This window comes from Wyeomyia smithii, chromosome 2 (assembly GCF_029784165.1).
Source record: "Wyeomyia smithii strain HCP4-BCI-WySm-NY-G18 chromosome 2, ASM2978416v1, whole genome shotgun sequence".
NCBI lineage: Eukaryota > Metazoa > Arthropoda > Insecta > Diptera > Culicidae > Wyeomyia > Wyeomyia smithii.
Window position 1 is genome coordinate 186,801,475 of NC_073695.1, and position 27,239 is coordinate 186,828,713.

Sequence of the window (27,239 nt, forward strand, 5' to 3'; positions counted from 1 at the left end):
ATTGATATTATATTTGCTTGTAAACTTTCTCATTTCTTAGTTGGTTTATTTGAAATATTTTGAAGTTTAAGATTGCGGAAAAAAAAGATATTTCTGCTTCTTAGAGTCCTACGCTAGTAGACTTTTTCATATTAAATCTTTCAGTAGAGTTATGTAAAAGATTGTTTTATTATAATAATAATATTTATTGAGAAAATATCGTGCGGGCGAAACTACCAAACGAGTGCTTCATGCAAACTTTGAGCAAAAACAAATCGCTTTAATTTTTTAAACTAGTCTTCTACACCAGGTGCAGGAGAAGTATATGGCACTCATTTCGTTATTGGCATGCTCTAGAAAATTTGATTTCACTGACCGCCAAAAAAGTTCAGTTCCGACCATCGGACTGTGTCCAGTTATCCTCTCTGCCATATAATGTTATGGTATGCACACATTGAAGCGGTACACCGTTCAACTCACATTTTTTATGAAAGCTACAAGAGTCACGCGATTTTTCGCCGGCTGATAAAATCGATTCGACATGTTAGACTAATCTAGAGGTTGGGTATAAAAGATACTTCCTTATTGGAGTTGATTATCAAAACACATTGAATTCACATGCCACCTGGATGGGTCACAAAATTTTATTATTAGCTGACAGACGATCCATATCTATAGTGATTTTATCCAATGCTGGTGGTGGAAACCTTGATGCTCTTAGTAATTTGTAGTTAAAAGACATGTCGCAACCGAGACCTTGCCATTGATCAAGCCTGGGCCCTTTAAATCACACGGCAAACTTGTTTTAGTGCCTTTCACGCGTCATCAGTCTGCTCCCCAACCCTTGTAATACATTTTTTGTTTCCATATAAACATTTTTTTCCTTTTCTTCGTCTATGTTTACAGATGGCGAGGCAGCATATACAAATTAGTGTGGCTGGATCTCAGCTGTTTCCTACTGCTATATTACATTTTAAACATAACCTATCGAGTAGCGCTAAACGATGAACAAAAGCGGTAAGTACTTATAGCGACATTAGTCCAGTACAGGTGATAAATAAAATATTTTTTTTTTCTTTTTAGCATCTTTGAAGAAGTTGCGCGATATTGTGCCACATATAGTAACCTCATTCCATTATCCTTCGTACTTGGTTTCTATGTCACAATCGTCATGACTCGATGGTGGAACCAGTATACCAGCATACCGTGGCCAGACCCAATCGCGGTATTCGTTAGTGCCAACATTCATGGACAGGTAGGACTAAGTTTAATTTTTAAAAACTATTTTGTGGGTGTTTATATTTATACGCAGAAGAAAGCAGTACAGCAAGGATGAGAAACTAAACTAATAACTCCGCAATTGCAGAGAGACTTGCAATAATTGGCTTTCTACTCCCGCTCAAGTTGTATACGCGTGCAGTTGCACACACCCAAGCCCCAACAATAGAACATAGAAAGAGGGAGTAGTCTTACTGGCGCCGTTCTACGTACTCGCTCGTTATCAATAATGCAAGTCAGCTGTGCACTCATCTCGTGGTGAAGCTAATCGTGCTTTTTTAAATTTATTTGTGATTGTACGGAGAGCTAAGGCTGTTATCCTTTTGACTCATAGTGGCATTCTTTGATGCCGGATAAGTCAATAAAAGATGTATTTTTAGAGAAACATGTTAGCTCCCCCAGGCAAGTTTCAGAAGCATCTTTGAAAATCTTGCATGGATATGTTATTGTTATTATATAAGATCAACTTTTCTAAAAACATCTTATCCGCTCTACTGTTAGGTGCGGCAGAGGGTACAACGCATGACTTTTCAAAAATATTCAATCGTATTCAAAAATTGAGTATGGAGTCGTAACATGATCTAGGGTAGTTGGGTAGTTAATATAAGGTGAATGTAATCAGAGTTCAGAAAAGAAAGAGCATTCCGATTTTTAAAAAAAAGGATCTTTGAATTTTTAGTGCTAAAGGGAACGCAGTGATACAAAAAAAGCTGCTTCAGAAATTCGGAATATTCTGTCATTGAAATACTCCGGTGGTATTAATCTTAATAACAATTATTTCGAGATTAGAAGATAAATTTTAGAATTGTTTAAACGAATTCAAAAAAGAGACCAAGGTGAGAAACTTGAAAATAATTTAATAATTAAAAAAAAAAAAGTTCTGTGATGCTCGATTCAATTTGATCACTCAAAATCGTTAACGGTGAGGAAAAATATGCGTGTCTACCGCGGCATTTAATTCGTTTATTACCCTTTACGACTCGATGTCTGAAATTAGGGTGTGTGCGAACGCAATTTTACTTTTATCATTTTTCATCTTGTTTTATTATATTTTGATTGCACGGAAGAGAATTTATTCAGTGAGGTCCTTTTGTCACAACTTTATTCAATTTTCCTGTTTGCTGTAAGCAAAGATTCATCATTTCTCCATGTCATGTGTCATTTTTATTTTATTTCCAGGACAAAAGCAGAAAAAAATTCTTTAATTGTTTTGACACTTTTTTATCTCTTTCTTTGCTAGGACGAGCGGGGCAGAGTGATGCGGAGAACCATCATGCGATACGTGTGCCTATGCTTGACCATGGTCCTGACCAATATCTCACCTCGCGTCAAGAAACGGTTTCCAACGATCTTTCACCTGGTGGAAGCTGGTTTGCTCAACGAAAACGAATACAACATCATGCATCATCTGAATACAAAGTTTCCCAGGCACTCGAAACACTGGTTACCGATCGTGTGGGCAGCCAGTATCGTAACTCGGGCTCGGAAGGAAGGTCGCTGTCGTGATGATTTTGCCGTCAAGACCATCATCGATGAACTGAACAAATTTCGAGGACAATGCGGACTGTTGATCTCATTCGACACTATTAGTATTCCCTTAGTGTACACTCAGGTGGTGACGTTGGCTGTTTACTCGTATTTCCTAACCTCTGTCATGGGACAGCAGTGGATTGAAAATAAGAATCTCGTCACTGGAGTCGTAGTTAATAATCAAATCGATCAGTATTTTCCGGTCTTCACTACGCTACAGTTTTTCTTCTACATGGGGTGGCTCAAAGTGGCAGAATCGTTGATTAACCCATTCGGCGAAGATGATGATGACTTCGAAGTTAACTGGATGGTTGATCGTAATATCCAGGTTTCCTACCTAATCGTAGACGAAATGCACCATGAGCATCCAACACTGGTCAAGGATCAATACTGGGACGAAGTCTTCCCGGTGGAGCTACCCTACACGGTGGGAACAGCCGAAAACAAAGAGGAACCACCTCAACCGTCCACGGCTAACATCGCAGTGAAGCAGAAGGAAGCGGAGGTCATACCGGTGATACCATCGGCCGTACGAGTTGACGAAATGGTCGGTAAAAAGAGTCAAAATTATGACTACACGTTCCCTGAACAGCAGGGTATGCTTGACGACGAGGTTAGCGAACGAGTGCTGGAGCAGCGCCGACTTTTTTCCTTGCATTTTGATATACACTTTTGTATGGTTTGCCAGTTGAGACTGAACCGGTACTCCTGAGAATAACGCTCGAACTCTTCATGTACAGAGCTTTAAGAAAACAAAAACATAGTTCGCCACTTTTGGAAGCATTACAAAACTGGAGAAATGTTCAATGAGTTGATGAAAAAATGCTCTTGAAAATTATAGAGCTAGTACATTGACAGACTGCATCAGCACCCAGGAACACATCTGTCCAGCTCTCAACGTATACGCAAATCTAGTTTAACCAGTCCCCCCTCAATGGTGGAAGGATTAATTTTTTTGTGATAACCATATTTCATTCCTAGCTAAAGGCGTTTTGATCGTCCGTAGTGAGCAGCTTTTGTTATAAGTTTTTTCTGCATTTTTTCTAGCCAAAAAAGGAATGCCACGCAAATGAACAATCAAAACATGAACAAATGTCAATTGGAAAACTATCAAAGTCAATGCGCCAACTTCCCTATCTAGCGAATTTCATTCGTAAGATTAAACACCTTACAGCACTCGCTTACTAATCTGGTGATGCACTTAGAGCAAAGTATGTTGAAGTCGAAAGAGATAAAAATGAAGCATTTTCACGCACAAATTATTTGTCAATTTTCACATTGCACAACAATTATTAATCACAAATTGCACGATAACACAATTTTACTATACATTGAATAATACTTGTACACTTTGTATGTTCATAGTTTAATGAATATGATGAATTAACAGCACATAGTGGTGAAGGTTAACTTGGCAATAGTTAAATATTGAGGCATTCAGGTGGCTCGTGAGTACTAGAAGGTTTGATATAGAATTTTACTTTTAAATTATGCTTCAAATATTTTAAAACACAACTTAATAATAAGTTTTAGCTGTTTGAAGCAATATCAAACATAACATGAGTATTTTTAAATTTTCATTTATATTTTAATTCATTTAGATAGTTTTTTATCGCTTCTTCTTCTATTTATCAAAGTTTTTATTATTTCTTATCGCATGTCTCTGAGTATTTTAGTTTAAGCATAACTTTTCTATTTAGTATTACTAGTTATTCCAATATAGCTTCGATTGGTTGTTTAGCTTTCTAAAAAAAGTCATTTCATCGCTGATTTCCTTGAGAATTACAACATTTTGAAAAAATTTCAGTTGTGTTTCGTACCAATACATACAATTTTGCTTTCTTCCATAAGATTGCTTCTCAAGTACTATAGAGTTTTCGTCAACATTTTTCTTCTTCCTTTTTTGCTTTCTTACTGCCTTTTTTTTAAGATAGGGGGGGAATGTTTGTAATGATTTATTTATGTACTAATATCTATTCAGAATTAATATTGTGTGTTCTGCCACAAATGGTGACATTTCAACACTATTATATATATTTGAACGCTTTTTTATATTATTGAATGTTATTAGCTTTCGCAGTTAAGTTAATGTCATTGTAGGAAAATTATTAAACCTACTTGTCAAGGAAAAAAAAAGGAATAAAACAAAACTCAAAATAAACTTAAAACTATCTTACTGACTATAAAGTGAGCTAATCGTTGCAATTGAGGATTTCAACGATTTTTGTCGGAATTTGTTGATTATTTGGCTTGACATATTTTCGAATGTTTCTACATTAGTGAGCCTATGTAGCTCGTTTGTGCTAAACCAGGGAGGACGCTTCAAAATCATTTTCAAAAGTTTATTCTGAATCCTTTGAAGTGTCTTCTTCCTAGTTGTACAACAACTTGTCCAGATGGGAACTGCATATAACATTGCTGGCCTAAAAATTTGTTTGTAAATTAACAGTTTATTCTTGAGACAAAGTCTAGAATTCCTGTTGATAAGAGGATATAAACATTTGATATACTTATTGCACTTTGACTGGATATTTTCAATGTGCTCCTTGAAAGTAAGATTCTTATCATAAATTAGCCCTAAGTATTTAACTTGATCAGACCAATTTAAGACCACACCGTTCATCCTTATAACGTGGTTATGGGTGGGTTTGAGAAATGAAACTCTTGGCTAATGAGGAAAAATAATTAACTGTGTTTTTGAAGCATTAGGGGAAATCTTCCAATTCTGCAAGTATGAAGAAAATATATCTAAACTTTTTTGTAGCCGACTGCATATAACACGAAGGCTTTTTCCTTTTGCGGAAATGCTTGTATCGTCACAAAACAGAGATTTCTCACAACCTGGTGGTAAATCAGGAAGATCAGAAGTAAAAATGTTATATAAGATTGGGCCCAAGATACTCCCCTGAGGCACACCAGCTCTAACAGGCAATCTATTAGATTTACCATTTAGATAGTTAACCTGAAGAGTGCGGTCAGTTAAATAACTTTGTATCATTTTTGTAAGGTAAAGCGGAAAACTGAAATTTGACATTTTAGCTATTAAACCTTTATGCCAAACATTGTCGAATGCCTTTTCTATATCTAGTAGAGCTGCTCCAGTCGAATAGCCTTCAGATTTATTAGCTCGAATCATATTTGTTACTCTAAGTAACTGATGAGTAGTGGAATGCCCATGGCGAAAACCAAACTGCTCATTTGCAAAAATTGAGTTCTCATTAATATGTGTTATTCTTTCAAAAAGTTTGCTAATAGAGGAAAGTAAACTAATTGGTCGATAACTTGATGCCTCAGCTGGATTCTTTTCGGGTTTTCCATTTCCATTTCGTAGGAAAATGTGCTAGTGCAAAGCATCTGTTGAAAATTTTTACCAAAAAATTTAAAGAGTTTTCGAGAAGTCTTTTGATGAGGATATAGAAAATCCCATCATCTCCTGGTGCTTTCATGTTTTTGATTTTTTTGAGAATAGTTCGCACCTTATTCAAGTTTGTTTCCAATACCTCTTCAGAAAGAAATTCTTGGGTGGTGATCTGATCATACTTTTGGTTTACTCCATTTTCAATAGGACTTACTACGTTCAAATTGAAGTTATGAACACTCTCAAACTGCTGAGCAAGTTTTTGAGATTTTTGTTCATTCGTTAGAAAAATGCAATCACCATCTTTAAGGACTGGAATTGGCTTCGAAGGTTTCTTAAGAACCTTCGAAAGCTTCCAGAAAGGTTTTGAATAAGGTTTTAGTTGTTCAACTTCTCTCATGAAATTCTCATTTCGCAAGAGAGTGAATCTATGTTTAATTTCCTTTTGTAATTCTTGAAAAATAATTTTCAAAGCAGGATCATGAGATCTTTGGTATTGACGTCTCCGTATGTTCTTCAAACGTATAAGAAGTTGAAGTTCACTGTCAATAATTGGTGCATTAAATTTCACTCGAGCCTTAGGGACTGATAAATTCCGGGCATTGAGTATTAAGCTGCTAAAATTATCTAATGCTCTGTCAATGTCAGCACTATTTTGTAAAATAATATCATCATTCAAATTTTCTTCGATCGTAGAACGATATCTTTCCCAATTAGTCTTGTGATAATTTAACACAGATCTAGTGGGATTTAAAATAGTTTCATGGGAAATAGAAAATGTTATGGGAAGATGATCAGAATCAAAGTCAGCATGAGTTAATAATCTGCATGAATGACTTTGATTTGTTAGTACCAAATCAATTGTAGATGGATTCCTAATAGAAGAATAACATGTAGGACCATTTGGAAATGAAACTGAATAAAATCCAGCCGAGCAATCATTAAACAATATTTTTCCATTGGAATTGCTTTGAGCATTATTCCAAGATCGATGTTCCGCATTAAAATCACCGATGATTAAAAATTTAGCTTTATTTCTTGTGAGTTTTTGTAAATCTCCCTTGAAATAATTTTTTCGCTCACCAGTGCATTGAAAATGCAAATACACTGCGGCTGTAAATAAAATGCCAATACTTGTTTCAATTTCAATTCACAAACTCTCGATAACTTTGGTTTCAAGATGGGGTAAAACACGATGTTTTATCCGACGGTGGATAACTATTGCAACTCCACCACCGGCAGCATCAATTCTATCAAACTTATGAACCATGTAATTTGGGTTCTTTTTTAGTTTAATATTTGGCTTTAAAAGCGTTTCAGTCACAACTGCAATATGCACATCGTGGACTGTTAAAAAATTGAAAAATTCATTCTCTTTCGCTTTTAAAGAGCGAGCATTCCAATTTAGAAAATTTACAGCATTATTTAAAACCATTGCTGAATTTAAATTTCATAACAATATTAGTTGTAAATTTTATACCTTCTTGAACAGCCTCGTACATCGAGTTACAGTTCAACAAAACGGACATTAGCTGCAGCATGGATTGTTGTAGGTATTCAATCTTTTCTGGAGTTGGACTACCTAAATCAATACTGGCTGACTTTTCAGCACCAATGGTTTGTTACTGTTTGAATTTGAAATATTACCTGTAAGGACACTGGCATATGAACAGCCTGGTGTTGCCTGAACAGGATTTTTTGTCTGAAATTTGTTAGCTGAATGTAAATTATTACCTACAGACACACCTGCTAATGAAAGTGCTGGTGATGCCTGAACAGTATTAAATGTCTTTTGTATACCCACATTGACAACAGGTTGCTTAGAATTCCTACGTTGTCTGGAAGCAATAGTTTTTGACCTTACAGGACAATTAAAGAAATTGGATTTGTGATTTCCCCCACAATTTACACATTTGAAACTATTAGTGGTCTCTTTCACGGGGCAGATATCTTTCGTGTGACCAGTGTCACCACAAATCATACATTTTGCTGCCATATGGCAGTTTCGAGTTCCATGCTCATAGGCTTGACAATTCCGACATTGAGTAAGATTATGGATTTCTCCATGTCTCTTGAAATTTTCCCACTTTATTCGCGCGTTAAATAAAACACGTGCTTTTTCCAAACATCTCAAATTTTTAACTTTGGTACGATCAAAATGTACTAAGTAATTTTCCTGGTGTATTCCAGTTTGATTAATTTTGGCATTTGCCTTTCGTTTCATCAAAATTACTTGGTTGGGAGCAAAACCAAGTGATTCTGACAAACATTCTTTAATTTCCTCAATAGTTTGGTCATTTGAAAGACCTTTCAAAACAGCCTTAAACGGTCTCTCGTTTTTGGCATCAAAAGAATAAAATTTATACATCTTTTCAGTCAAATACTGTAAAAGATGTTTATGGCCATCAAGAGATTCGGCCAAAATGCGAATTTCGCCTTGGCGGCCAATTTGAAAATTAACTTTTACATCCGACAGAAATGATGAAAGTTCTGATCGAAATGCTTTTAAATTTGCTACAAATACCACAATAGGTGGAACTTTAACCTTCTTCATAACGGCTTTATGCTCAGTATGAGAAGTTTGAATTTCTTGATCCCCAACGGAAGAAAGAATATCATACCTGTTAGTCGAAATTTCAGTGTCACTTGGAGGAGATGCCTCACGTTTCCTTGAAGCCGCATCAAAGCGAGCTTTTTTATTTTTTCCAGGCATAACTGGAAAACTTCACTACACTTTCACTTCACTATAGAATTTAAGTAGAAATATCTCAAACCAAATTTAATCACTAAACACTCGTTAACGTTAAAAACAAATTTATTACTTTGCGTTTCAATAGGTAGTTTTTCAAGAAGATTGCCTGTTGAAAGCGAAAAACAAAATTTCAATATCTCTCGGTAGTCTAAGACTTAGCCTCGAGCTGTTGGTAAAATGCGACCGTACTGTAGGACAGTTCAAGTCGATCTGGTTTTCTTACTGCCTAATGATGAACAATTATTGACATTCTGTTTCTATTTAAGCTTCAAGCAGAATCACGCCTATCCTCAAAAGCGTGCTTGGTGATGGTTATGCACAACAAAGGAATGACGTAGACAGATAATCCTAGCCTATTTTAGATACACTAGTTGCTTACCTCACTAGTACCTACGAGCCATTAAGCGTTGCTTCTAGATTGCTAATAATGTCTCCTGCAAGACCGTTGTGTTGTTACGTCAAAATCATCTAAGAGGCCACAATTGCTTCACTATTGAGTCCAATTTTGAACCTAGTCTAACATTCCACCCTATTTTCTAACAGGCCGACGATAATGCCAGTGGCATCCACTTTGGCTCGTACGACAACAAACCATTCCAGCGAAGCGGACCCTCGGCGAATAGTCTAGCCAGTGTCGCACAAACGATAACTCGCGTCAACACGGTAGCTTCCGCATTGAAGCGATTTTTCAGCCGGGATGAGGGTAATACTAGTGCTAGCCGACCGCAGAGTGCTACTCCGGAATCACAGACGGGACCGTTTAAATTCCCAGGATCAGCAAGCTCATCGAACCTTACCGGACGGTTGCCGGACCGGGCCCAAGGAAGCATTCGCATTACCGATCAGGTCATCGAAGAAGTTGATGAACAACAGATGACAATAACTTCGATTCAAGGCAAAAACGACGCTCGACCAATGGCAGCCAGTTTATGGGAGCAGGGACTAGTGAAGCACAGCGAACCAGTCGATGTACCGCAGCCAGCCTATAAGCGAACTCAATCGGCGGTTGCCCATGGACAATTCGATGGAGTTGGAATCTATCCACCCGGTGGTGTAGAAGGACTGCTAAGTGCTTCCGCTCCCACAGGACAGTATGAGCCTGATTTCATTCCTCTCAATCCAATGTATAAACCAGCCTTCATTGATAGCAAAGAATCGGAGAAAACAATCGGCGATGCCATGGATGGTGGTCCAGATGAAGACACCAGTGAAGCGGATGATTTCGAAAAATTACGCCAAGCGCGAGAAAAGGAACGAATAGAGCGACAAAAGTTCAAACTTGCTCGATCGGTTAGCGGGTTAGGTCCGATTGATACGGCGGACATTTTGTTAGAAAAGCTTACTAAGACAGCCGAGCAGCAGCAACAGGACGCAACACCTGGACCGTCGGGACAAGACACACCCGACACTAAACGTTATTCCGGTATCCAGAGTACACAAGCCGACACGACCATATGATTTTACGTTGCTGACGAAGACAACGTAATCGTGGTCAACGTTAGAGACAAGAGCTAGTAGTAGGAGAAATTTGTTAATCTTTTTGTTCCAGGATGGCATTGGCACTAGATCATGCTTTTAAAAACAAATTCGTGAAAATACGCATCTTTTAATCTTTAAGACAATCGTTGAAACACGCACGTTTTTTTATCAGTATTGACAAAATTAAAATCATTCGTACACGCTTCCAAAAATTGAAAAGTGTAAACACATAATAGAAGTTGATTTAGTGTAACAAGCAGCTTGAACACCAAGTAATTAAAACTCATTTATACCAGAAATGTAATTTCTTGGGTCATTTTTATTGACTTTAAAAACGCACGTACGCAAGCAACAAACCAGTGATATTTTCGCGGAAGCGAATTGAAACGTTTTGATAAAGACATTTGTTAATGATCTACACAAAATTACACAGTTCATGGAAAGCTAAAATCTTAGAATACTGTATAATTTTGTGCCGAACAGTAGTTTAGCTATATATAATATTTATTATTGGGCAGCACCAGTACCATTTTTTGTGGCTGCAACCAAACAAAATGTATCGTTTGCTACACTCGAAGCGCCTTTTAATGTGGATTGAGTGACTTATGACAGAATCGAACCTATTGCTACTAAAAGGATACCTTTTTATATATTCGCTAATAATTCTTAACAATTATTGAATGGAGTCAAAAGCGAGGCTTTCCAGACTAAAGGGTTAGCTCATATGGCGATGAATATGGAAACAAATAGTGATGCTTATCGTGAGGAAATTATCCTCATTGTAAAGTCAATGCGGCAGACTTGCTTTTCGAGTTTTCGATAATTTGATGTTTGTTTCGATTTTGCGGTCATGTTACACCGGTCTAGCACTTTTGCTTCAAAATTTTTCGTTGTTACTGTTCATGTTACAGTAAAACTATACTTCCTGCACTGCTTGTGAAAGCGTAACATCTGAATGAAACAAAATGCAGTTTGAAAAGCACCAAAAACAAGTATCAATAGAGATGATTGGTTTTGATATTTTTCAACCCCGTACCCTACCTAAACCAAAATATTTTTTTTTTCACCAAATCCATATCTGGCCCACAGTCCCGACCACAGACGCAAGCCCAACGGATCTTTATACAATGTAACTCGAAAAAAATAAAATGTTCGTTCATGTAGTGCACCTAGGGGAGTAGCGAAACCACGAAAACGAAAATGACATAAGAACTAGGAATATACCTCATATGGCCAAAATGTAGACAGAACTTATCATTTAGTGATGGAATTTACGAAAAGCATGTCCTCTGCATTGAGCATCGCATGTACGTCTGAACAACCTTGCTTTCCTACACCTACACATATACCGAAAACCCATCTATAATTACCACGATACACACAAATTGACTATACAAACTATGTATTCTATCTAGATACTCGTGACTATTCGAAAGTAAAGCAAATGTACTTTAAAACCTAAATAAATATATTGAAACAAAATTAGTATAAAAACTTGTTTTTGTGTTTGCGAAGTATTGTGACGGCATCAACAATTACCATGAGAAAAATATCACCTTTTGACCTTTCCCTTAAGTTTTCCACCACATTTGTGTATAAAACTTATATTCTTGATTTGTGTATTTCACACACTTAGAACTGGATCTCGAGCTCGGCAAAAAAACATCCGAGTTCACTCGACAACTTTGGATTCAACCGGTATTTCAGCAAAAAATGCCGGTTGCCGACAGTTGTCAGATCATTTTGCCGAGACTTCGTCCAAAAAACTAAGCTTGACGAATCTCGTCTCTATTTTTTGCCGAATTTATCGTTAAACACTGTTGATGCCGAGGTCAGCAAAAACATTACTGGTATCTCGGCACAAATTTTACTCGTTGCCGTGTTTCGGCAATACAGCTGTCATTCTCATGAACGAGGTGCCGCCATTTTTCTTAGTGCAAATCTATGCGTGTTACTGGCTACGGGTGAGCAAACAGGAATCGGATACAAGTTTGACTGAAATTTTTGCAAATTACAAGTGTTTACAATCCAGTAGCCGAAAAAAAATGTTGTATAGTTTGGTGGGAAGTGGCTGGAATTTAAAAAGTGTAGTTTCAAATCGTGTGAATACAATATTGTATTTGTTTTAGGGATAGGCATTAGACATAATTTCAGATTAGATGTTTAGCTCAATGCCCTACTGGCGAGCAAGATAAAGATAAGTATTCAAGATTTAGTATGAATAAATTTCTTTACTTACTAAAACTCATCGAGCTTATAATTTATTTTTTGAAAGAAAACTACCTGATTCACAGCAAAACTATTTTCTGCGATTCGATTCCACTGAAAAAACGGCTCTTTACTGTGCCGAACATTCAGCTTATATAACCGAAAGGTCGTTAGACTGGTTTGCCGCTTCTCGGCTGGATTTGCCGAGAGCACAGTCAACTGTGTACCGCGATTCTCGGCATAAAATGACATCTGTCAAATATTGGTTTTCCGAGATTCTCGGCAAAAGAGATTCAGCCGAGATGGTTGCCGAGCACTCGGCTGTCCAAATCTCGGCACAAACAATGCCGAGATTCGGCGAAGTTTTTTAAGTGTGTACGTAACACTCAGGAAGAAATCTTCCAAAAAAGTTGGTACAAAATGAACTACTCGAAAGTACCAACCTCTGTAAAAAAAACCTCTGTTTGAGTAGTTTATGGAGGTTTATGGGTCTCGTTCCCACTCGAAAAATGCAGCATTGATTTTGTAAACAACTTTTTGACAGTTTCTTAAGGGATTTTGTTATGGGCTCGAGTAGAGCCGCGATGAAGAAAATTCATTCCGTTCATTTTCGTCGAGCAGTTCAAACTGGTGTTGGTACCGGGTGATGTGGGGCAAAAAGTACCAAAAAAAATCGCCAGTGTTACGTATGTCTAAGTATGTGGTATTACCACATACATAAGACATACGTAAAACTCAGGAAGAAATCTTCCAAAAAAGTTGGTACAAAATGAACTACTCGAATGGTACCACACTCTGAATAAAAGCACTGTTGTTTTTAAGGGAGTATACCTGCGCAGCCGAGTATGCCGAGTAACAGTAAATGACAATGAACTCATGTCCTGGGCTTAAATTAATTTGTGCCCGCTGTCAGTAGTAAGATAAAGATGTATGAAAAGAAGCGGTGATATGCTATCTCGTTTTTACATATGTAGAGATGTTACACACTTAGAACTGGATCTCGAGCTCGGCAAAAAAACATCCGAGTTCACTCGACAACTTTGGATTCAACCGGTATTTCAGCAAAAAATGCCGGTTGCCGACAGTTGTCAGATCATTTTGCCGAGACTTCGTCCAAAAAACTAAGCTTGACGAATCTCGTCTCTATTTTTTGCCGAATTTATCGTTAAACACTGTTGATGCCGAGGTCAGCAAAAACATTACTGGTATCTCGGCACAAATTTTACTCGTTGCCGTGTTTCGGCAATACAGCTGTCATTCTCATGAACGAGGTGCCGCCATTTTTCTTAGTGCAAATTTATGCGTGTTACTGGCTACGGGTGAGCAAACAGGAATCGGATACAAGTTTGACTGAAATTTGTGCAAATTACAAGTGTTTACAATCCAGTAGCCGAAAAAAAATGTTGTATAGTTTGGTGGGAAGTGGCTGGAATTCAAAAAGTGTAGTTTCAAATCGTGTGAATACAATATTGTATTTGTTTTAGGGATAGGCATTAGACATAATTTCAGATTAGATGTTTAGCTCAATGCCCTACTGGCGAGCAAGATAAAGATAAGTATTCAAGATTTAGTATGAATAAATTTCTTTACTTACTAAAACTCATCGAGCTTATAATTTATTTTTTGAAAGAAAACTACCTGCTTCACAGCAAAACTATTTTCTGCGATTCGATTCCACTGAAAAAACGGCTCTTTACTGTGCCGAACATTCAGCTTATATAACCGAAAGGTCGTTAGACTGGTTTGCCGCTTCTCGGCTGGATTTGCCAAGAGCACAGTCAACTGTGTACCGCGATTCTCGGCATAAAATGACATCTGTCAAATATTGGTTTTCCGAGATTCTCGGCAAAAGAGATTCAGCCGAGATGGTTGCCGAGCACTCGGCTGTCCAAATCTCGGCACAAACAATGCCGAGATTCGGCGAAATTTTTTAAGTGTGTAGCCCTTGAAACATGGCGTGATGCCAAAGGGGTGGATTTCACTAATACATGTTTTTTGTTGGTTGCAAATAAACAACACGCTGGTGGGTAACGAAAAATTTCTTGCTGCCCCGAACTTTTATTCAAGTTATAAGCCAATTTTTAGTTTTATTTCATCTGTTTTTCTACTGAAACAATACAAATAACACTAATGAGTTGAGATACACAAGTCAATCATTTTTGGAAACCGACCATCAACTGATTTTTTGGTTGAAAACAAATCGATTTTATGCGGTCACACGACCAAGGCTGTAGTGGTGAGATCTGGCGTAGAAAGCTCTATGCATTTGTCTCGTTCCTACTCGAAGAATGCTGCATTGATTTTGTAAATAACTTCTTGACAGTTCCTTATGGGATTTTATTTGAGGCTCGAGAGAGCCGAGAAAAAGAAAATTCATTTTGTTCATTATTTTTCGAGCAGTTGGACAGGACAAGGTACGGAGTACTATGGGGCAACGTGTACCTGAAAAAAACGCCATTCACCCACCTCGATGATCCCTGTTGTATTTTTCGTAAGTGATGCCATTCACGGAACCATTTCGGAAAATACTTGAATGTTTTTAATGCTTTCATCAGTATTAAGCATAATTCCTCCTGCAGGTGATTGTTTTACCATCTGAGGGTTACCGGAGAATCTGCATATTTAATATCCTTAAAATCAAACGAGTCATCCATCAATGATTATGATTCATTCATTGACCCATCTGAATTGTACTCTCCGCACAAGCAATATGCCTGAACAGGTATGTTCCGAACGAATTCAAAAGTGAAAATAAGCTTACACTACACTAATTAGGCGTCGTACACAAATTACGTAACGCAAAAAAACTATATTTCAGACCCCCTCCCCCCCCTATGTAACAACAGGTAACGTTCGATATGACTCTCCCCCCCCCTAAAATAACGTAACGCTGAAGAGCCTGACCCCCCTCCGAAATTTTCAATTTCGAGCAAACATCACAGTTACGTAACTGTCTCTACTACCCCCCCTCCCCCTTCGTAACAATAAGTAACGCAGACTCAACCCCCCCCACTTCATGCGTTACGTAATTTGTGTACGACGCCTTACTTCCGACATTGAGCAGCGGTATGCTGTTCTTATGCTTCACGCAAAACCGTGTTAACTCCTTGCGCACTTTTAGAAAATATTATAGATTATAACAGGTGACATCATAAAAAACCATAAATCAAAACAACGACACAGTAACCCTGCCAGCAAGCCTGATGATAAATTTTAACGCACTCGGGGTTTTCAATTTCAACCAATCAGCGAGTGGTTCCCAAAGTGGATGCAAATCTGTACTCGGTTGTCTCCCCTTAGGTAGAAACGAAGCTTCTTTAATATCCATACGGGGACCCCCTGTCGTAATAAACGAGATGTTAACGATTTCCCAACTTCTGGCAACTTTATTTTGTATATCAACGTATATCGTATGTATATCAACGTTGTCTTCAGAAATAGCTTGAAATTTTATTAAAATAGGAATTGGATAGTTAAAAGTGCAATATAGGCAGAGTTGAAAATGTCGGTGGTAAGTAATATTTTGTAGTACAGCGAGATGTAGTCAAAGAAATGGTGATTTCTTGCTGTGTCAACGCTCTTTCTCGCTAACAACATTCGCTCGATTAGATTAGTATGATATATGTCTATTCAGTTGATCTGATTGCATTCAATTGCACCGATAACGGATGTCTTATCAGTTACCGGATTGCGGTCAGTTTTTACTGTTGTACGAATGCTAATAAGCCTTGTGGAATTCCGATCAAACTGTATGGCTTATTACAAGATGAACATAATTCAGAATGGCAATTCTTATTAGGTTTTCCCTGATCAAAAGGTAGACTAGAGATTAATGTTTAGGTTTTTTTCCACAGCCCACATATGAGTTCAAGGTGGAAATGACCTGCACCGGTTGCTCTGGAGCTGTGGAAAAAGTTCTCGGCAAGTTAAAAGGTAAGCAAATAGCCAACAGTTAATTAGCAACCTGATAGGGTTGGATATATATTTTGTTCCAAAATACTATAATAATTAATTTCTATAGTATATGCAACACTCTAGCAAATGTTCTGTTATAAAGTCAAGCATGTTGTATTTTATTTTATCCACAGAAAAAGTCGAGAAAGTCGATATCGATCTGGACAACAAAAAAGTTTTCGTTACTTCAAACCTCTCTTCAGAAGAGCTGCTCGAAACCATAAAAAAAACTGGTAAAGGGGTAACCTATGTTGGTTTGAAAGAATAGGAGTCGTGGCTCTACTCGAAACTCAGGGGTATTTCCTTTTTTTATTTCATATACATGTGACACAGCATAACCGATTAATTTAGTATAAGCTAAATAAATTTTATCTGTCGACTATAAGGTACTTTCTCTTCATTCATATTTTCTAGCACGTTGGACCTTATTCTCATTTGTACGAAAGTATTGAAAATTCATATTCCCATGTCTGCGAATCGATTCGCCCCTTTATTTAGGGCAAGCGGGATTTTGTAAACCATTTTGGGCCTAGTTTCTATGAAATTTTTTATTAACATGGGATAGAACAGCATTACTGGTGTAGCAAATAATTAATGTATTTTAATAAACAACTATAAGTTGATCAAGATGCCATAAATCTAATGAACAAACCTATGTACAATAAGGTGATGATAATAGCTATGGGTATATGTATAAAAAAATATAAGTTAACTTCGATTCAGCACGACATCTTCCAGCATCGAAACTCTTCTCTCAAGACTCAGAATGGCTTTTTCTATCATTCCCAGCTTGCAGAGGACGTTCTGCTCAAAACGGTTATTGCTTTCAATTCTTCCACTGTTAAATGGTTTTAGGCAGGTTTCCGACAGGCAGCGTTCATGAGGCGTTTTGCCAAATCTTATTACAATTTCCTTAAGATGTAAAAACCCTTAATTACTAATTTATATCATCTGAGTGTTTTTTTTTTCAAACATTGTAATCAAAAGATAAAATATTTCAAACCTCCACGGCATCTGTTAGGTGAAAATTTTCTGTTTTGCGAGCATCTACCAGAATACTCGTGTCAGGATGATTCTCATTGTTAGCAAACTGCATCTCATCATCGTCATCTGTTCCCTGATATTCCTCGTAACTAAGTTTTTTACAGAATGGAACCGACTGTTTAGTGGGCTTCTGCAGCTGTTCCTGTTGGGATTCGCTGCTGTCTGAGGAATATAGAGAGTTTACGGAAGACTCCCCGTTGAAGTTTACCTTCCAAAGCATGATCTGGGAATATCGAATTTATTTAATTTAGGCATTAGGAAAAGGTAACATTATTCTTACATGTCTGTCATCGCTTCCGGTAGCAAAGGTTTGGCCATCTTTTGCAAATTTTACTGCGGTGACTGCTCCTGTGTGACCTGTAAGCGTGTAGATATGTCGACCCTCCAGCAAGTCGATAATTTTAACTGCTCCGTCGTCGCTTCCAGTGATCAAATAATTGCCCGATGAATGAAAATCCAATGAATTGACAGGGCCATCAAAGATTCGATAATATTGAATCAGTTTTCGAATTTTGATGTCAAAAATCTTCACGCGAGCATTATCCAATGCGATCGCTACTAATGATCCGTCCGGATGCCATGCAATTTTATTTCCGGCTCCTTTCTGATCGACAAAACTGTGCACACATTGACCGGAAACCGGATCGAACAACTTTAGTGCTTTATCGTCACCGCAGGAGCCAATCAATTTATTTTCCGGCGAAAATCGAGCACACCGTACCCAGTTCGTGTGTCCTGTGAACGAGGACACGAAATGTTTTCGTGATACTCGCCACAGTTTCACCGTTTTATCGTCTGATCCAGTAATCAGTTTTTTACCTTTCGAGTCGAAATCTACAGAGCGAATATTAGAAGTGTGCGCACGGAATTCGTCACAGTTACCCATCAACGATGGAACCCAAATTTTAATGGTTCGATCCTTGGATGCAGAGGCAACAATCCGCCCATCAGGAGACCAAGCGACATCGTTAACGACATCCGTGTGAGCAGCAAAACGCATGCACCGGATCTGTTCATTCATGTTCCAAACAATCGCGGTACTATCTACCGAACTTGTTACAAAACGGTTTCCTTCTGGATGAAACGCGATACCAGTTACTTTGCCTCTGTGGCCTTTCAAATGCCGAAGAAGCACAGGATCGGAAGACATTTTACTTTTGAATCTGCAATACACAGGAATAATAATGGAACATAAGATTTGTAAAATTAAGTATGCTTACTAAGATTGTACGCGTTAAGATTAGATCAGTTTTGACCGTCTCAAGTTTCTAATAAAAATGTTTAGGAATTAGTTAAACACATTCAACAAAAACCGTTTGTCTTCAGTTCTTTTGATTTTAACGAGTTTTGTTATTACAAAATCAACTGTGGCAAAATGTTGGGGATTCGGACATTAGGTGCGTACCAAGTATGATGACAGTTCTACAAGGTATGCTACATTTTTGTCTATCCACGCACACAAACAAATCTCGTTATGAAAAATTTCGCGTTTTGTATGGAATTCAGAACATTTTTGGAAATTTCTCGTTTTATGTTGTTTTATATCTATATTTTGGGGGTTGAAGAGTGAATCTCCAGTTGAAACACACTAGAAATTGATATTGATTTAGATTTAGTGTGAAAAATTGCGACAATATGTCGAAATAGAATATATATAAATTCGCTATATTTCTAATAGTTGGAGCATAATCTTAGTCATTGTCATAGCTCATGACTTTTGTTACTGTATGAAACATAAGCGACTCTATTTAGAAGCGCTATTAAAGTACAAGAAAAAAACGAAAAGTGCAAAAAGGTTACCGGCAAATTGATGAAAAACAGCATATTTTACCTAAACCGCAGCATGTTTATGTATTCCCCACAAATAAAACATGTTTCAACATCATTTCTATAACTTTTCAGGAAAGTATGTTTTATAAGTTTAGTTTAAAATGCAAAATCATTTCAAATTTCATACAAAATTGGAAAAAGTTCATAACGATCACTAATACTAATGCATCGACGTAAATAGCATACCTTTTTAAAAACTGTCATCTATACTTGGAGGTGCGTATGCATTTTACACGCTCACTCTGGGCTACTCAGCGGCTGAGTTGAATTTTAATCATTTTTTTCAGTTGTTCGAAGACGTCAAAAAATGAGTAGAATTAAATTGATCATGGCGGCAAATTTACTCAAAATTGGGTAACTGGTGCTTGCGTGTTGTTTTTGTTATTTTATTTTGCAATTAAAAGCAAACAGCAAACCAAGCAAACCGTCTGAAAAAAGGAGGAAATAGAAATGTTTGAAATTAGTTGTTATCGGTAGGTAATTCATAATTTGAAATAATTGACTGCAACTAATGCCAAATTTTCTTTTTCCCAGGACTCGTTGGTTGGATGTTCGGCGAATAAATTCAAAGATCTCCCATGTTCCGGCGAACAAAGGTAAATTTCTCGGAATAAAATAAAAAATTTTAAAATAAAATCCATTAAAAATGCAAAATATAATAATATCGAGCCAATAATGATAATTTTTCCGAAATTCCCTCATTGAAGCTTAAAGTACTCATTTTTGAGTCGAAAATGAGTAACTTTTACGCAGCGCGCATCAGGTATAATATGGGTAATATTTACTCAATTTTTATAACATTCGGTGGTACTCAAAAATGAGTAAAACAACTTCTACTCAATTTTGAGTACATACGGTTTTAGCGAAACTGGTTAGGTTTTGACTCAGTTTTGAGTTATCCAGAATGAGCGTGTAACCTATTTTAACGACATTTAAATGTATACCAGTTTTGCAGCATAGTCACTGCATTACTATAGTCTGGCGGTGTAAAGAACCATGAAGCCACCTTACATTTTCAAATTTTCAAACCAAAAAGCGAATAGCACTAAGAAATATTTCAGCGAAGCGTTACACTGCGCGAGGCCAACATGCTAAATTGCAACATGAAATTCCAACATGTTGCATTCATGATAATGGGATGATCCATTAATGATGTCACGCAAAATTTGGAAAAAATTAACTCCCCCCCTCCTCCTTGTCACAAGCTGTCACAACTTCCTTGTTTCATGTATGCTCTTACGACTACAAATAATGTTGGTGGGTGTATTTTTATTTCTATCAACTTATACCAATGAGGTATGAACTGGTTAGGAAGAAGAAGGCATTCTTCTGTATTAGTAGCGAAAAATAGGCAAAAACATTTGCTTTTGGGTTGTGACGTAGATCTTCATCAACGAGCGAATGTCAATTGAAACGGTATTCCGCATTGTTGAATGGCGCAGAAAAGTTTGTGAAAAAAACCTATCGAACATTGGTTTTTCTACATTGTTTTTGGAGTTCTACGTCATCACCGTTAGCAAACAAAAGCCCTCTAAACTTTAGACTCAAACCATTTTCCGTACCTCTGTATATTTCATTATTGCACTTGTAACGCTTCGTTATTTAATGTTGCCTGCAGTTTAAATATTACATTTCTGGTGTTTCCGGCACAAGAAGTTTCCTGACCTTATTCAGTACTATGCAGTACAGTCCCGCGTTTTAACAAAATGTCCCGCGTGGTCACTTTAACTGAATTAAATGCACGCCCAGCTAGCTGTCATCTCTATCTTATTTGCTTATAGCGAATTTCTTTATTCCACCAGCTCACCTCGTTTTGACCTGGAAGCGCACTAACTGCTGTCAAAACCCTTCTTTATTCGCTCGATTTTGACCCAGTTTTGACCTGCCGTGCTGCCCGGAGCCCACTGTAAAATTTCTCAGCTTCAACCCAACACCGCACGTGCTAAGTTTGTAAACAATTATCTGGCAGCTCTTTCTTACTTGCGTCTTAAATGGCGACGACGTTTTGTTATTCCTCGGCAGTTTTGCCCGCACACAGTGGAATAAAGAAATTCGCTATTAGCTTCATCGCAGCGGATCCACGATTTGCGGCCCCACTGAAATATGCTTTGTTATGCGGTATTATGTATAAAAAGTCACGGTGATATGCTATCTTGTTTACACACACGCTAAGATGTTAACCTTTGAAACATGGCGCGATGCCAGCCAGCTATGCGCGCCTCTGCAAAGTTTCGCGGTTTCTGAAAAAAATTTAACCACCAGATGTCTTATATTTTCACTGACGCGGTTGTCGGTATGGAATTTTTTAATGCCAAATATCCTAAAAATGCATTTTGTATGAGAAAATTGTTCAAGAAAATTGTTCATACGAAACTTTTGAACCTTACTGCACAATGAAATTCAATCGTCAAATTTTTCCCTTACAAGTCAAGTCATTGCCACCCTATTATGCACGAGTATTTAGTTTTCATTTTGAAGAAAAGTATTAAAACCAAACCACACAACCCCTCCCCCTTTGTCTAAGAATTGAATTGGTGTCCCGCGCTTAAGCCCTTACTCTCTGGTCACTTTAATCAGTTCAAGATTTTAATGCATGTTTCTTGGTTGGCGTGTTTCATGTCACGAAAAAAAAATGTCGGCATGTTATAGGCTTGTTTTGTTCACATTTCAACTGTGGTAATCGGTATATCTTAAACCCAAATGTCAATTTGTTATAATACATTCATCAAAACAAAATCAGCCTGGAATCAAATCTAAGAACATGCTAATATTTTCACAAATATTATAAGTTCAGAAAAGGCATTTACATTTTGAATATTATTCAATACGTTCGAAATGTTTGCTAAACAAATATCTTTATTCAGCAAATGGTCATCGTTGCTTTCAGGTGAGTTTTTGCTACTACCAAAGTGAATGTTACCTGAATGTGGTTATTTTCAGCTTTTAAAAATATTTCACTGAATCCTAGTGCTCCATCGACGGCTTTGGCTGGCGCGTCGAAAAAATTTTCATTATCGGCTGTATGTAGCCGTTTCTCTTCGACCGCGGTCGTACCTCAGCTCACCGGTAAATCTGTAGTGCAGCAGGTTAACCAGCAAATTGCATCCGGCAGTGAAGGGCGCTTGTTCGCAGTGGTTCAACTTTGCGGTAAACAGTTCAAAATCACAACTGGAGATATTGTAATTGTCGAAGGATATTGGCCTCCAACAAATGGAGACCGCATTCGATTGGACAAAGTACTTGTTGCTGGTGGGAAAGATTTTTCCTTGATTGGTCGACCGCTCGTTTCACCCGGTTTAGTAGAAGTTCAGGCAACGATCATCGAAAAGACACTATCGCATACGAGGACACATTTCAAGAAGAAGCGAAGAAAGCAATACATGCGCATTAATTTTTATCGTACTCAACAGACAATGCTTCGGATAAACTCAATAGAGATTAACCCGAATGGTGTCGAAGAGCATGATGAAACAAAACAAGTTGAGAGATTCTTTTGAATGTCGTTAATTTACTTTGCTTAGAATAATAAACGTAGAAAGATTTAATTTTGAATGCCTTTTTCTGTTAAATTGCTTTTCCGGCCGTTGATAAAATTAGTTAAACTGTAATAACAATAAAGCAGTTGTTCCCAACCTATTTGCCTTCGCCTTTTGACCTCTTGCGAAGTACAAATAGCTCCGCCATCACAGAGGTATAGAAAGAGATTTTAATCACCTATCAAATTCACCGAGGACGCCGGTTAGGTTCCTTTGCTCAGAAGAAAGAGGACAAAATGTTTAGAACGGCAATATAAGACGAATTACAGCATTTGTCATTTTCATTGTATCCGCATCAGCACATTTACTGCTCAAAGTGAAACGTTAGTTACAATGCCATCTGCTAGGTTAACTATACAAATATTTAAAAAAAAATTAAATTTGAAAGAAAATTTATACTGTGTATACTGTGTCTATACTCATACATTTCAATCTCTATCAAATAAATCTCTCGTACAAATATAGGGGCCTATTACAGAAGTCGAGGCGAGCGGCTAGTTTTTTTTCCTGTAGGAGACTGAACTACTGCGACCATTGATTGTAGATCTATTGTGGTATAGTTGTGGAGTTACTCGCCTGACCAATTTTAGTATTTTTTATTTTGGTCTGCGAAACTGCTCGACCCTGCTGTCACCTTTTCAAAATAACTAAACATACATTTATTAGTTCAAAAAGATAGCTAACAGTGAGAAAATAAGTAAGACGTTTGATGTTTATATAACATATACGTTAATGAAATCATTCATTGAAACCATGATTCTACACAACAATCAATGTATTATAACGTCAAGCTTAAACGAAGTTGCGTAAATAATTAGAAACACTGCGATGCAGGTTATTAAATATTTTATGAGCCTTATGACAATAAAATTTAAAAAAAACTATCATTTTTCCCGAAACCGGAAGCCACCACACTATCTTGAAATTCTAAATGGCGTCTAGGGCCAGTTTCGGGGTTCTGATATCATGCCGGTCCTAAAATTACTAATATTGGATTATATTTCATCTGTCATCTCTGATTGGTCGAATTTTGCGTTTAAAGCAAGTCTCTACATTTTGACGTTGACTAACGTCTATATCGAAGTTAGGCCCCTGAATTTGAAAATCTAGTAATTCAACCAGGGAAAACCAGAGAAAAGTGGTCAGGTTTTGAGCGCTTATTTTGCAGTCATCTATAATCAGGTTTTCGAGGTTTTGGCATCAATCGATCAGAAATTCTTTTACGGTTAAATTTATGTAACAAAAACAAACTTTTGTTTGAGATACATTATTGAAAAATTTGTAATTAATATCGATTGTCTAAATCATACCGCGCAGCCAATCACTACCTCTCTTCTCAAGCACAGTCGACACTAACGGATACAATCGATCTGACTTTGTTGTTATTGTTGTTGTTACTTTCTGTTTCCGATGTTTATGCTGCTACTAGCGGAAAAATCCTTGCAAATATGCATTTTTTTGTTGGTGTTAATATTACGACAGCGGCCGGCGCCCCATAATTCTGATTCCAAAACCGCACCAGTGACATGCGGACGCTAGGTGATAGCAGCTGAAAGGAGGAAAGACAAGAGTACCGGTCATCTCGTGCCGGTTTTACTCGTTATGCTGGTGGCTGTTAGTAATAAATGGCACTGCAAAATACTAAAATGGCTGGAATTCTGGACGGAATAACCAAAAACAAAAATATATTCGGCACCTGGCCCCTTTTGGTGCCTCGAAATTTTGTTACAGAAGCGGCTAATTGAATTTTCTGTTTTACCAAATGCTGCTGCAAGTGGAAAAAACCTTGCATAAATGCATGTTTGTGTTGGTTTTAATATTACGACAGCGGCCAGCGCAGCTTTCAAGAAAAATTTTTCCTTACCATTCCATCACCTATGTAGCCCCTCCTTTTTATTTATCTGACGAAGTCTTGGTATAAAACGTACCGTTCGAACATTTCACCCCATCATTTTGATTCCAAAACCGCACCAGTGACATACGGACGATACGGATTTTTGTTATAAAGGTTTACAGCTATAGTAATTTGCTAGCAGTTTCGTCTAGTGCTAAAACGAACATATTGAGAATCTTCGCAATGTCTCGACACATGAACATGATCTATAAGCGCAATTCTCGGAAGCGTGCGAAGGATCGGCAGAAGACGATTTCTCCGAAAGTACGAAGAACGATTGCTGGGCAAGAACGAGATCAAGACGACATGCTAGAGGTTAAAGGTAATACGCTTTCAACTGATTGGGACGCTGGAGAAGGACCCTCGACTCGAGGTAGGAAATTCAATTCAGTTTATAATGAGGTCAGCAAGTTTTCACAACTGCATATACTTGTCGCTGTTATAACATGTTTTCAAGCATATAAATTTGATAATATCTATATTATACTCGGTTTTTGTGCCTCTTATTCACAGTAAGGCAGTAATGTATAGCTCTACTTACGGCTGTACATTGGCCTACCCGATCAAACGATTATAACAAACGGGTAACACAAACATATCTGAACTTGATAGAAATAACAAACCCTGTAATATTTTTGATATGCCAGAATGGCAACAAGTACAAAATTATATCAAATTCTGTTACCATACACTTGAATGTTCAAAAGTGTGTTTTTCTAAAGCATATTTAAAACAAAACTTGTTATTCAATCAAGAAAATATTGTACATTCTAACTAATTCTGATCTTTTTCTGCCGAAAATCTACAAAACTTGCTATAATTTGTTATAATCAGTAAATGATTTTGATAGAAATTTTGATATTTTAACTATTAACGAGACCCAATTTAGAACACAAGTTGATGCGAAAAGTGCGTTACAATATATCAAGATTTGTTATAATCCTGATATTTTTGACTGATCGGGTACGGCCGGGCGAATCGGTTCGCGCCGCTTTTCGCGGCTACTATGACAGCGGCCTAACTAAATTATAGAGTTACTATAAAGTGTATTATGCCATCCATTGTTCATAAACTTTACTGATAATAACCCACAACTCAAAAATTATAATTTTGAGGAAAACGCGTTGGAAAGTTTCGTTCAAACTTAAAAGAAAACTCGATTTCAAAATTATCAATCGTCATTCAACTTTCTGTGTCTATTGTGTACATATTATGAGCACGTTGTAGTAGTTTCAACCGTGTTTTAATTTTAACTACCTTAATCACGAAATTTTGGTTCTAGCAGCAAAAGCATTTCTACTCACAATTCTGATTTTTTTTTTGTAAATTTTTGAACGGATTTTTGTGGAAACAAACTTAACAGTATTTGGCATAATGTTTATGTGTCAAAATTGTATATTCGTGTGAATTGTGTATTATAGATATTATACTACGAACAAATGCTTTTCTAATTTGAATACCTGGGAAGCGGGGATGCCGATATAAATTAGGTTTCATCCATATATGTCATTTATATTATTTATTAATTGTTGTTCAAAGCGCTCTAATGTCAGCAAATAAGAAAGCACTGTTAGATGAAAAATATAGAGTCCTACGTCATGCGGTATGTATGAAATGACAGCGATTAAATAAGAGAGATCCATTCTTCCAATACTGGAGTTGCAATTCCCTCTACTATTTGTTTTAATGGAATATAAGAATACGGTAGTCAACGTCATGCGGTCGTGTCTTGAATACCACCCTACTACTTTTTCTCTAGTACTAAGGCTAGCATCACAAAAATGACGTAAATCTGTTGAAAACTTTCCAATCTATGCCTTTTCTTTGTTGTTGAGGTCGTGGCCAAGTTTTATGCGGGGACCCGTTTCAAATCGTACGTATTCAAATCCATCTTTTGTCTTAGAAGTCTAGAGCTCAAACTGGAAAAATATGAAAGATTATAGCTTTGTAACCATTTTTGGGATTTTTGGGTGGGAAATATCTAGTGAGCTCGAAAGTGCATCAGAAGGCTGCGGAGTAATTTCTCGCCGGGTTCGTCGCTTCTACGTTTGTTTACGGAAAAACTTTGAATAACTCTGAAGGACTGACGCAATTCCAAAACGGCCAAGAGCACCAAAATTCCCAGGAACAATTAAAAAGCTATCTTTCATTTTTTCCAGGTGGCGCTCAATGGATTTTTACCACTTTTGCCGACCATTTAGGTTAAACCTCATTGAATCCAAAACTGGCCAACTTCGAGTCACCACTTCGAATTTTAGAAAGCACAAGACTCGGAAATAGTTAATGCGTTCCCTATGAAAATGCTATTTTGTGTTTGCTGTGGTGAAGCAAACATAAAATAGAATTTTCATAGGGAACGCAATGAGTATTTCCGAGTCTTGTGCTTTTGAAAATTCG

The 27,239-nt window shown here is 37.2% G+C and overlaps 4 protein-coding genes across 6 annotated transcripts in view; 3 read left to right on the forward strand and 1 right to left on the reverse strand.

Annotated features, from left to right (window-relative positions):
• LOC129721834 (bestrophin-4) overlaps positions 1 to 11,870 on the forward strand; it is a 43,387-nt gene extending 31,517 nt beyond the window's left edge. For 2 of the 3 annotated variants that reach the window (XM_055674875.1, XM_055674874.1), the window contains exons 3-6: positions 886 to 996; positions 1,063 to 1,234; positions 2,498 to 3,400; positions 9,441 to 11,870. In XM_055674875.1, the coding sequence (XP_055530850.1) occupies positions 886 to 996; positions 1,063 to 1,234; positions 2,498 to 3,400; positions 9,441 to 10,355 (2,101 nt within the window). In that variant the 3' untranslated portion in view covers positions 10,356 to 11,870. The remainder of the gene's footprint in view (positions 1 to 885; positions 997 to 1,062; positions 1,235 to 2,497; positions 3,401 to 9,440) is intronic. The other variant, XM_055674876.1, reaches the window with a different exon arrangement.
• A 4,087-nt stretch (positions 11,871 to 15,957) lies between these two features.
• LOC129725259 (copper transport protein ATOX1) lies at positions 15,958 to 16,923 on the forward strand. Its single transcript, XM_055680849.1, has 3 exons — positions 15,958 to 16,095; positions 16,439 to 16,517; positions 16,673 to 16,923. Exons 1-3 carry the CDS (start codon positions 16,087 to 16,089, stop codon positions 16,804 to 16,806), a joined length of 222 nt encoding a protein of 73 aa, XP_055536824.1. The 5' UTR covers positions 15,958 to 16,086; the 3' UTR covers positions 16,807 to 16,923.
• LOC129725258 (POC1 centriolar protein homolog) lies at positions 16,817 to 18,960 on the reverse strand. The gene is made up of 4 exons (XM_055680848.1): positions 18,803 to 18,960; positions 17,863 to 18,745; positions 17,542 to 17,805; positions 16,817 to 17,450 (listed from the first exon to the last, which is right to left on the reverse strand). The coding sequence occupies exons 2-4, from the start codon at positions 18,730 to 18,732 to the stop codon at positions 17,247 to 17,249; spliced, it is 1,338 nt and encodes a 445-aa protein (XP_055536823.1). The 5' UTR covers positions 18,733 to 18,745; positions 18,803 to 18,960; the 3' UTR covers positions 16,817 to 17,246.
• Positions 18,961 to 22,107: 3,147 nt separating this feature from the next.
• Positions 22,108 to 22,957, forward strand: LOC129723220 (39S ribosomal protein L21, mitochondrial). Its single transcript, XM_055677292.1, has 2 exons — positions 22,108 to 22,299; positions 22,353 to 22,957. Exons 1-2 carry the CDS (start codon positions 22,248 to 22,250, stop codon positions 22,907 to 22,909), a joined length of 609 nt encoding a protein of 202 aa, XP_055533267.1. The 5' UTR covers positions 22,108 to 22,247; the 3' UTR covers positions 22,910 to 22,957.
• Positions 22,958 to 27,239: the final 4,282 nt, after the last annotated feature.

What these genes read in the sequence shown, in the direction of transcription:
- LOC129725259 (XM_055680849.1), top strand. An exon ending in AGTTCTCGGCAAGTTAAAAG is followed by an intron (nt 16,518 to 16,672) that starts GTAAGCAAATAG and finishes TTTTATCCACAG; the next exon opens with AAAAAGTCGAGAAAGTCGAT.
- LOC129725258 (XM_055680848.1), bottom strand. Translation starts at nt 18,732, where the DNA reads ATGTCTTCCGATCCTGTGCTTCTTCGGCATTTGAAAGGCCACAGAGGC. An exon ending in CCGGAAGCGATGACAGACAT is followed by an intron (nt 17,806 to 17,862) that starts GTAAGAATAATG and finishes CGATATTCCCAG; the next exon opens with ATCATGCTTTGGAAGGTAAA. An exon ending in ACCTAACAGATGCCGTGGAG is followed by an intron (nt 17,451 to 17,541) that starts GTTTGAAATATT and finishes TTACATCTTAAG; the next exon opens with GAAATTGTAATAAGATTTGG.
- LOC129723220 (XM_055677292.1), top strand. Translation starts at nt 22,248, where the DNA reads ATGTTTGCTAAACAAATATCTTTATTCAGCAAATGGTCATCGTTGCTT. An exon ending in ATGGTCATCGTTGCTTTCAG is followed by an intron (nt 22,300 to 22,352) that starts GTGAGTTTTTGC and finishes GGTTATTTTCAG; the next exon opens with CTTTTAAAAATATTTCACTG.